The sequence below is a fragment of the Rhea pennata genome, chromosome 10, assembly GCF_028389875.1.
Source record: "Rhea pennata isolate bPtePen1 chromosome 10, bPtePen1.pri, whole genome shotgun sequence".
NCBI classification, from domain to species: Eukaryota; Metazoa; Chordata; class Aves; order Rheiformes; family Rheidae; genus Rhea; species Rhea pennata.
Genome location: NC_084672.1, coordinates 738,957 through 750,054, shown reverse-complemented (window position 1 = coordinate 750,054; position 11,098 = coordinate 738,957). Strand labels below are relative to the sequence as shown.

Below are 11,098 nucleotides of genomic sequence, written 5' to 3'. Positions count from 1 at the left end.
TGCCCCTCGCCGTGGAGCGCGGCGGGCCGTCGCCCCCCGCCGCCCGGGCATGGTGCCCCCGCAGCCTGAAGCACGCTTTCAACCGTTAATCTTTCGCCAGCCCGTGCTTCTGGAGCCCGGCGCCCCGCAGGCGCTGTTCCCGACGAAGGAGTCGATACTGGTTCGTAACCAGAAAGCCAGAACTTCGGACGTTAGTGCAGCCTCCCCTGCGCTTCATAGTATAACTGGTTAACACCTCTGTAAGGCGGGAGGGAGGGAGGGAGAGGAAAGAAAGCTGTAGCACAAGCGACAAGTCGTTTTTATTTTCTCCGATAGTACACTGTAATAAGTCAGTAGCAATACTTTAACATGAAATAATATTTAACAGAAATGCCCCCTACTGGTGTCAGGGCTTCTCTCAAAACTGCATGCTTTTAAACTTATAGCTCATGCCTTGATTCCTAAAAGAAAAATCACCCCTTTCTTCAGTATTTTCATTAATACAACCAAATTCTTTACAAAAATACTAAAATATTCAATGAAAATAGATTAAAACTTAATCACATCACTTTCTGAATTGAAAAGAAAAATTGCCTTCGAAGAAATTAGAAAAATCCCCTTAAGTTAGGTCTGGTGAGCAGGAACAGTCACCTTAGAAATGGGGTAAATGTTGCCACAGCGTCTCAAAACTGGACTGGCAAAATTTGTCTGATAACAACTGCTTGGCCTTTGCATGTTCAAAGTGCTCTCTGATCTAATCGGCCACCCTCCCCTCAACAACATCCTATCTCAGTAGATGGTTCGTGCCCTGTGTTAGTGCAGAGAGAGCCAGGTACACAATAAGGGCATTGCACTGGGATGAGAAGACAGGAGCTTCTGGCTCTCAGACCTGGAAGGTCCGTTCAGGCTTGCATGCTTGCTTTGGGCTGGGGAATACGGAAGACGGCATAGATCTACCTGCTGTAAGAAGCTTTGTGCAAGCAGAGGAATCTACCTGCATGGAACAAATTTCAACTGATTTTGTTCTTTGTTTTTCTTCAGATTGTTTATTTTAGCATTTAGAAATTCCTATACAATGAGTTGTTCACGTTTCAGTGGCTGCCTTCACCAGCCTGCGCTCCCCTCTTACACCTGAGGAATTGGATAAGATGCACAAGCGGCCAGACCACACATATTCTTGCCACGTTCAATAAGGAAGTACCTTAAGAAAAAAAAAAAAAAAGAAAGAAAAAGCAAACATGTATGAGTGAACGTTCCTTGCTCATTCTTCAGCAGAATAGTACAACTGACACAGGCATAAGCTCAGTTGGTTAGAGCGTGGTGCTGCTAATGCCAAGGTCGCAGGTTCAATCCCTGTATGGGCTATGCTGAGGGTTGGACTAGATGATTTCCAGAGGTCCCTTCCAACCTTTCCATTCTATGATTCTATAAGGCAACTGCTGTCATTATGTATATAAACGTAAATTCTTTTCTCATGCCAGTGCAAGGAACAAATACAGAATTACTAAGTGCAGTGATCTCATTTATAAATTACTTAACCAGGAAATGCCATTCCCTGTCCCCTTTAGATCCAAAGCTACCAAAGTTAGTACCCAGCTCTATAAAATTTCACTTACAGCTGGAAATATGCAAGCTCCTGGATAGCTGGTGTGAAAACTCTCCGCTGGCACATGCTTCTTTTCCTCTGTTCTTCTAACCCACAGAAGTGGCACTGGCTCTATTGTGCCAGTTCCCTGACAGCCAGGTGAATCAAATATACAGCAGCTCTGCACTTGCAGGCCACATCTGTGGTAACGTTAGCAGATGTATTGCTCCATGGTTCTGATCTAACCAGTCACACTTGGAGCAGTTTTTAGAGCTTTGTCGCTCACTGCCAAGGCTCAGGTAATCTCACTGGCCTCTAAAACAGCACTGCCAAATTTCAGCTTGAGAATAAAAGGAGACTGATGAAGGTGGCTGATCGGGAGACTGATGCATATGACAGATTATTTCTTTACTAGATACAGATGGACCATGATGCATCCAGTAGAGTTGGGGGTCTGCTTACCCATCCATGCCCCATAGTGGGCCCCAGGAGTTCTTAACAATCCAGTAAGGAGTCCCATTTTCTTCTCCATACCCCACAGCTAGGACAGCATGGTTCACCTTGTCGGGAGTGTGCTTGCATCTTGAGCTGCAAACAAGAGGAAAAATAGTGCAGAATTATTATGGGAAAAACCAGCCTATAATTAATCATGGATTAGCCAGCGTTCCTGACTGCACTCCAATTATGTAAAAAACTAATGTATAATGTTAACTTCTAATTGTGGAAACTAGAGAGAGATGCCAAGAAAAACATCCACTGCTCTGTTTTCTCACTAAAAAATAATTATTGGCTGTATCTGAAGTCAGGGCATTGGGCTATAAAGACATTTGATCTGCACACCCAGTCAGGTCTTTTGTTCTGAATTAATACCAATATTATCAAACACAAGTTACAATGAAAAAAAAATGGGTAGAGAAAATTTTTGCAGTGAAAAACAAAAGCTCTTATTGCATCCAATAATGGCTTATTCTGCCCCAAATTTCATGGTCCAACTGCAACTTTGGTTTCGTTTGTTATCCACAAGAATGTTCAATAAAGTTTTAACCATGTTATGTTCTTGGTATCTGACATACTGAACAGCAAGTTCTTGAGTCCAGAGACACATTTCCTTGTATTTCCTTGAATTTCTGCCTTTTAAAAATTTCACTTGATGAAAGCTTTTGTCTGATGTAAAGCTTCCAGGGTACAAGCTTCCATCTCTAGATCAGCTGTTCTCAAACATTTTCAGTTTGCAGATCACTATAAAGATCAATAATCCATACAAGACATTTATTTTTCTTGAATCTGTTAATAGTTGGCCTGTGGAACATAGGCTGAGCACTAATTATTTTATGTACTTTTACTCTAAATCCATATTTGACAATAAATCTACGTGATACCTTCACTTGATGTTGTTCCTCAAACTGGAATCCTATTACAAAATACCTTGATCATCTCCTGCAGCTGCCTGTTGCTGGCAGTAAACTTTGAGATTATTTTGTTTATTGCAACAGGAAAGCCACTTGAATTCACAGTGCTGCCTACTCTTTTCCTTGCAGCTCCCTGGGGCAGATCACTCATGCTTAGATGCTTAGTTTAATTCTCCCTGCAGTTCTACGTGACTGAGGATTCATTACTCTAAAGTATTTTTCTGGTTCTCCCCAAACATGCATTTTTCCCTGTTCTTGCCTAATAGAAATTAATCTATCCGGTCACAGTCATTTCCAAAGTCTTTCCAAAATGTCCTAATCAGCCTTTTAAGTAGCTTTTTGCCTTGGCTATAGAACTGACACAACACTGGAGACATTTTCCTACTAGGTCACTTCACGTCGCAAACAAATTTTTCACCTCTGCTGCTTTACTTACAGGTCTGGATGCACAAAAGCAGGTAAGCACCTACAGGATTTGCATGATGTACCCACAGACCTGCCTTCTGCGCGTTCTGCGAGCATACAAGCTCAGGGGCAATGCAGCATGAATGCAGCTATGCAGCTCAAACACACCCTGTCTGGGTTTAACATGAGAAGAGCTGCATGGGTCCCATGTAAAACTTAATTTATCTAGTCTTCCCTAAGTAAAGTAGACATGTTAGCTGCAACCCCTGGGCTGACCTGATGAACCCTGCCACTGACCCACTCGTAGTTCGCAAATACAGATGCGTACATAAGCACAGGGGTAAGTTTCCCACAGCTTTGCTACAGGGCTGCAGAAGGTTCTCCGAAGCTCGTAATACCGATGTGCTGAGCTTCCAGAACCACCCTCTGGCAGTTGCACACACACAGTCTGGTCTTGAGTTTGGACTGGCTCCTAGCATTAAACTGCTTGCAAATACAATGTACTCTCTTCCCTGTGCTGCCTTCTCATCTCCCTGGGAAATCAGTATTTTAAAGCCCTATTTACTTTTATTTTCTATTTTCTATTTAAAAGGAAATAGTAGAGTATGGTTGAGTCCCTGTGTCCAGTGCCACAAAGAAAATCCACACAAGGAGAAATAGAGATGCCAGTGATTCCAGGCCTACACTTTATCCCATCTCCCAGGTTCAGAAACACTCACTTTGAATAGACTCCTTTTCTGTAGTGCATGAAGTCACTCGTCACCTCAAATGCAAAGCTCACTGGGTTGTGCTTCCCCACTGCTTCGACCATGCCAGCCTCATCATACTGCAGGAAGAGGATTCCAGTGTCATTTAACTCCCAATCACACTGCGACCTGCCAGGAACCCCCAGACCAGCAGTCAGAGCACAGATGGGGTGGCCAATCCTGGCCTTCTGCTTGCAAGGACTCAGGTGCATCTCACAAGTATTGAAGGACAAGAGCCAAGAATTTTTTAAGGTCTGGAGAAAGCTGGCAGCAAAGGCCATAGGGCCTGTATTTTGACCACAGCACTTTGTTGGTGCCACCTTCAGAAAGAAGCAGCAGCACTCTGAGTACCTAAGGCAAAAGAAGCAAGCTAGCCCTGACCAGTGCAGTCAGGAATGCAAAGCGGTCCTGCCAAGCAATATAAACCAGGTGAGAACAGCTTTGAGAGCTAGCCAGCATCACTACACTGTCCTGCGCTGCGCCGTGCAGATATGTCCTTGGAGGCACTGAGATGGTTGTGTGCTTTATGGGTGCCCTCTAAGTTTGGCAGAGCTCGGTGCAAACCTAGCGTGGGAGCATCATGCTGCAGAAAGGTGGGAGCAGACACCCTTGTGACTCAGGGACAAAACCACAGGTACAGCCTTCCCCACCTGCTGGCCTAGCCCACCCTCTGGCAGCACAAGAGCTCTTCCAAACAGCAAAACGGAGCTGCTCTTGGCTGAGAAGAGCTGTGCAGTGAGACCACCTAAGCAGTCTTCAGCATTGCTGCTCTGATGCTTAGCATGGATATACAGAGCTGAACCCTGGCATGAGAGATGCCAGCAGCAAGAGCAATCCATGCATATCACAGGTAACTTGAAAACACAGGCAAACAGTAAGTTAGTGAGGGGCCTCTGAGCACACCCAAGCTCAAGCCTGGCACAGTGTTAACACCCTGGAAGTTTGGAGGTTTAACCGGCCGGGACTTACCTCCGTGATATTGACAACATCTTTGACAAAAGCGATAGCCTTGTCCGGCTGGAACTTGCACGTGCCATTCTGCGCAAACACAAAGGAGGGCGTTAAGAGCCTGCCTTGGACCCTGTTCAGCTGATGTAGAAATATGACTGAGCTGTGCTGGTGAGAATACCTCAGCCCGGTATGGGTAGGTGTCCTCCCCCATGAGCCCTTTGTTATACAGTATGTATTCAAACGCTTGGCTTGGCAGGCCCCTGCAAAACAACACAGCCAGAATGTAGATGAATTAGGACAGTAACACAGCAGCTGCTGTAGAGCAAACCCACAACTATTGCGGTCTCCCTTCCCCTCCCACTGAAGTGGGAAGAAGGGGAAGGATGGGCTGTGTATTCTAACCCCCTAAAAGCATGAATTCCAGTCTGTTCCCTCACTGTCTTCCTACCTGGGACCTTCTGGCCTAATCCATCACCCTGTTTGGTATGGTCCTACACGGGCATGGGAGTCTCTCATTCTGCAGGGGAGTCTAGTCCCCAGGGGCAAACACCAATGCAGAAGCCTAAAGAAGGCAGAAAACCTTTTCTTGTAATCTGTGCCCGCCCTGCAGACTGGATGCTACAGCCAGGGTCCCTGGCTACCTAGTAGGGGGATGACAACAGACTGACAATCTTCAGCAAGAAGCTGCTCCCCTCCTCTGCCATCTCCATGGAGTGGATCTTGCAGAGGCAATAGAAGGGAAGCATGATGAGGATGCATTCACAAGGACAAGACTGAGAAAGTGAGGAGTCTCTTAAAAAAAAAAAAAAAACAAAAAACAAAAACAAAAAAAAAACCCCACCAAGAATAGGTTTGCATGGCTCTCTGAGCATTCCTCATGGACCACTTATCTTACAGAAGACAGAAGATTTCAGAAAGCTCTATCTCCTCTTCTTTTAGCAATGACAGTAGGAATTTACCAAAGAGGAAGCAGAGGTTTCTGTGGGTTTCTTAAAGCACCACAAGATGTGCATGACCCATAAGTAGAGCAATTGATAGAACTTTTCTTGCTCTTCTTCAGAGTATTAAAAACTAGCTGTGTAGATACCCATGACTGTAATATCTGAAGATATTGTAACAAAATGAGTATCAGGAAAAAAATGTAATAAACAAAAGGAACAATAAGGGCTAGGAAATATTTTAGATTTAGTGAAACATTTTAACCTCTAGGAGGGTGAAATCAAAACAAGCAAACACAACAAAACAAAATTAAAAAAAAATGTTTTCCCTGACACTTCTCAGCTGAGAGAAACAAAACAAAAAAACATTCTAAGACCTGGAAGGATCTTAGTACTAGATCTTGAGAAAGGCTGTCAATCATGGAGCTTACGCTATTCTTATTTCTAGACTTTACTACTTTAGAATACTTACCCACTGCAGCCATGGTTGTTAAAAGCCTGAGCACAATCAACTAATTGCTGTTCCGCCTACAAAGAAGTTTTTCAGTCAGTATATATTCAAACAACTGCATTCCGAATACAAGAGACAGAATTCAACATGCATGGCAGGCAACACAACACTGGGTGCTGGTTTTGTCCGTACAAATGGTCATTCACCTTGTGCAATTATGAATCATGAGACTGGACAGACCTATACTGCTCCTCCCCAAGGAAAGGTATCAAAGGACGATACCATGAACCTGGAGTAGGCAATTACAGCACGCGTTGGCTGAAAGATGCATTCCTTCCAAGTTTGGTTGGAGGTTGCCTCACACTCACACAAACGGGTGAGATCCCTTTCAAAAGGTCAAGTTTAACATTTATACCCAAACCTCAGATATTCTGGCATGTCATATAAATGGCCACTCCCTTTCTGGTTCTTCAAGAATATAAATCATTGTGAAAGTCTCTAAGTAAAGAGTATCACAACATTTTATTTTTAGGAATTTGTTTTGCAGCAAGGAGTTCCTAGAGGCTGTTTACGTGCTGGGTGGCAGCAACAGAGAGGGCTCCAAGTCACAACGCCTGCTTGCAGCAGCAGGGATTTGTCAGCCCATGACGCTCAGCCCCTGCTGCCTCCATCTCTGAGAAAGGCTCTGCCCAAGCACAGGGCAACAAGGCGCTCAGACCCCTGAGAGCAGATGGGGACAGACGCACCCTGAGAGACACGGAGACTCCGTGCTTGCACAGCAGCTTTGCTCAGTTTACGAGGAGCCGCAAGTTTCAGGGCCAGCCGTGGCGAGCGCAGCCACACGTGCAGGGCCGCAGCTGGACGGCCAGGCTCCCGGCACGAGCCCCGGGGCTGCCCGCGCGGCAGCCTGCGGCCAGCCCCAGCACGTCGCCTGCAGGCAGGCAGGGTTTGCCAGCACCGCGCAGCGAGGCAAAAGCTCTTACCAGAGACAAGAGTTTTCCCGTTGCTATAGCAATTGCAGACTCCAGACACCCCGTGGTAGAAAAGGTCCAGCAGCTCCCACAGGGGCCCTGAGTTGAGATTCAGAGAGGAAGTAGCGCACAGCGCGCAGCGGAGCGCCGCGAGCCGCCTCCAACACCCCCGGCCGTGGCAGCGCGGTGCACAGCCCCCCGAGCCGGCGGTGGCCGGCCTCTAGTGCACCTCAGCTGCATCCTCTGCTCAGCCCCCTGCCCAGGAGCACGGAGAACCCACAGGCCCCCTCAGCCCCCTCCAGCCTCTTGGGCACCCGCTTTCCCCCGAGCTCAGCGCTGAACCTGCGCCACGGAGAGGCTCCCCGGGGAGGTCCTGCTTGCTCTGTGGGCATGCAGACCCCCGTGCGCTTCCTCCTCAGCACCCAGCCAAGCCTGGGCATGGCTCATCCCTTGGCACTCAGCACCGTGCCCTCAGAGCGTTACCCTCTCCCACCCTGCCAGGATCCAGCAACCAGCCGAGGCCAGGCAGTGGCTCGTGGTGCACTGCAGATGAGACAAGTGCCTTACCTGGTTTTTCACAGGAGTCACGTAATTTCCCTTCTTCCTCCAGTCAATAGAGTCAGGATACGGCCCAGAGCTGCGCAGGAAGTTCCCCTTCGTGGCTGAGCAGTTCTGCAAGCCAGCAGGAGGGTTGCGATAAGCAGCCCCGCAGGCCAGGGAGAAGGGAGCCAGCAGACGACCGCTCTGCCCGGGGCGGAGGCAGCGCTGCGCCAGCACCACGTGTGCGGCCCCGGGTGGCCGCAAACCAGTCGCTAGAGCAGGTCTGCAAAGCTGCTGGCTTTGCAGATGTGGACCCAACCCTGGCAGGAGCATTAACAACCCACATTAAAGTGCGCAGAGGCTGGAGTTGCTCAATGCAATCCTAAAACCCAGGGCAGTCAGGATCAGACTGTAGGTCTAGCTATAAAAACATAGACAAACCTGCAAAACTAAAAGCAGATGCCAGAGCCACAGTGAAGAGCCAGGGATGGCTGAAAGCCTGAAAGCCATGGCGCCGGGAGGGAACTCACCTCCCTCTTACTCTCCCCCATGCGTTCACTACAGCCACGGCCAGGGAGGGACAGGGCGCTTCCCCGATGGAGCCTGTCTGCCCCAGCACGGCCACCGCCGCGCTCTGGCTTAGGACAGGGTGTTTAAGGCAAGGCAGGAGCAATCAGATGCCATCCTACGTGTGCGACCTGCACGGCACAGAATGCTACACGGTGCCCGCCTGCCCGCCAGGCTGGTAGCACGGGGTCTAAAGTCCCGTCGGACACACGGCCTCCCTGCCCTCGACACGCACGCGGAGTCAGCAGTGCTCACGAGGGATTCAGACAATGATTTACCTGCGGTTCACTCCACAGATACATTTTTTTAAATTCTGTGAACGTCATATCTGAAAATTGGTTCAGACCCACTAAAAAAGGAGAAATAAAATGTTTAATTCACTGAGGAACTGAGTCAAAACAAAACCAAAAGATCAGACTGGCAAATTAAAAAAAATGTTAGTTCCTACTTTCAAACGTGTGATTCCCAGCATTGTGCTTATCGATTTGCCTTTTATTGTTGACAAAGATCTGCAGCCTGTGGTAATACTCCTCCAAACCGTACTTCTTGTTATTCTAGTAACACAGACACAAGAGTGAAAGACAGTGACAAAACAGAAGTGAAAATGCATCAACTGCTGCCTCATGCTGAAACTCGACTGCACTTTCCTGGGGGGGGGGAACCCCTCAAAGCAGTTCAGAGAAAACCCCAGGCCACAGTTTAACCCCATCAGCCTCCCGCCCCGGGGCCCCCACAGGAGCCGCCTCCCCGAGCCGGGGCAGCGGCTCTTCCCGGCCCCGACTCTGCCTAACTGCCCAAGGCGGACGCAACCCCCGGCCGTGCGCTCGGCAGAGCGGAGGGGAAGCGCCCTGGCCCCGGCCCGAGCCCCGCTGCTGCGGGGCCGGGCACTCCGCGCTCTGCTCCCGGGGGCCGCGGCCGGCGCTGCCCCCGCCGTCGGCAGCGGGCTGCTCGGGCGCTCCGGCCGCCGCCCGCCGCGAACCCTCTCGCTGACAGTTTCCTTCCCGCTGAAACGTTTCCTGTGTCGATCCCGGCGCCCAGCCGAGAGCCCCGTGTCCAAGCGGGCACCAGCCCCGCCGGAGCCGCGGGCCGCTCCGCCGCCCCCCCGGGGCTCCACGGGGACGGCCGGGCCGCAGCCCCGCCGCCCCGGCCCGGCCCCGCGCTTTACCTGCACCATCCAGGCCTGGAAGAGCAGCTCCTCTGCGGGGAGAGAGGGGAGGGATGTCAGCGGCGGCCCCGGCCCGGGCCGAGCCGAGCCGGGCCGGGCCACGGCCCCCTCCCGGTGCCCCTTACCTCGCGCGGCGGGCGCCGCGGCGGCGGCGGGCGCCAGCAGCGCGGCCGCGGCCAGCAGCAGGGCCCAGCGCATGGCCGAGCCGGGCCGAGCCGAGCCGAGCCGTGCCGCGCAGCGCCGAGCCGGGGCGGAGCGGCGGCAGGGCGGCGCCGGAGGCGGAGAAGACCGGCCCTGCGGCGCCGCTGAACCCTGCGCGCCCCGGCCCGGCCCGGCCCGGCCCCGCGGGAGCGGACGCTGCCCCGAGCAAAGAGCCCCCCTGCAAACGTATCGAAAGCGTGCCGGAAAGCTCCTTTCGGGAGCCGGGGTTGGTCGAAAGCGCCTCTCCCGCCCCCCCGCAAGTCGCGGCCCCGCTGTTGCACCTGCAGCTGGAAACGCTCCAAGTTTTGCTCTGCGCTGAGCGGAGACCCGGGGTCCCGTTGCCCCGAAGCCCTGCACGGCCGGACGAGCAGCCCGAGAGGAGCGAGCGCTCGGGCCGGCGTTTGTCCCAAAGAGCCACGGCGGATAAGAGCATCCGCAGAGCCGACACTTAAAATCGCTTAAGTCAGGCTGATTAAAATGTCACAAGTCCTCGTTCACCCTGAGATAGAATAGATTTATTAGCAAGAGGTAATCAGGAAACATATATTTTTACAAAAATGGAAATATTTTTCCAAACAAGCTGTAAGTTGAAATATTTTAGGGCTTGAAATAGAATTCTCATACCACAAGATATTGCTTACAGCAAAAGTTTTCTGTTTGTTATAGTGGAGCATGCCTGCCACTTTAAAGTTAAACTGTGTTTATATACTGTACAATGTAAAAAATACATGGTAATATTCACAGAATAAGCACTACATTACTATATTCCTGCTAGAAGGTGGTTAGACAGGATTACAGTATATGTAATAAAAACACTTGGTCAGTTTTTCTAATTCTACATCATGTTACTGATAGTGGTCACAAGGTATACAGATTTAGAGCATATCAACAGAAGCTTGTAATGAGTAGTATGCAGCTAAAATAGTGAAAGATACGTTTTCATTTTCCCTACTTACAATGAACTCTGGGCAGCAATAGAGACAGAGCTGTGCGGTTCACACGCAGCGAGCTTCCCTGCCCTTCCTTACCCGGTCTACGCGGGGTTACCGGGGCAGGCTTTGGTGGCAGAGAAAGAGAGGGCGGCTTCACAGAACGGGGTAGACTTTAATTTATACTGTTCTACTGCTCTACACAGTTTGCCCAGTGATACAACTGTTGATATCATCCTTGTGAGCAAAAGCTGTTCCACA

General features: G+C 50.1%; 1 protein-coding gene across 1 annotated transcript; it reads right to left on the bottom strand.

Annotated features, from left to right (window-relative positions):
• Positions 1–296: 296 nt before the first annotated feature.
• Positions 297–9,908, bottom strand: CTSH (cathepsin H). The gene is made up of 12 exons (XM_062584104.1): positions 9,833–9,908; positions 9,708–9,739; positions 8,991–9,096; positions 8,821–8,891; positions 8,003–8,107; positions 7,448–7,534; positions 6,486–6,541; positions 5,254–5,335; positions 5,094–5,162; positions 4,098–4,204; positions 2,027–2,152; positions 297–1,180 (listed from the first exon to the last, which is right to left on the bottom strand). Exons 1-12 carry the CDS (start codon positions 9,903–9,905, stop codon positions 1,105–1,107), a joined length of 990 nt encoding a protein of 329 aa, XP_062440088.1. The 5' UTR covers positions 9,906–9,908; the 3' UTR covers positions 297–1,104.
• Positions 9,909–11,098: the final 1,190 nt, after the last annotated feature.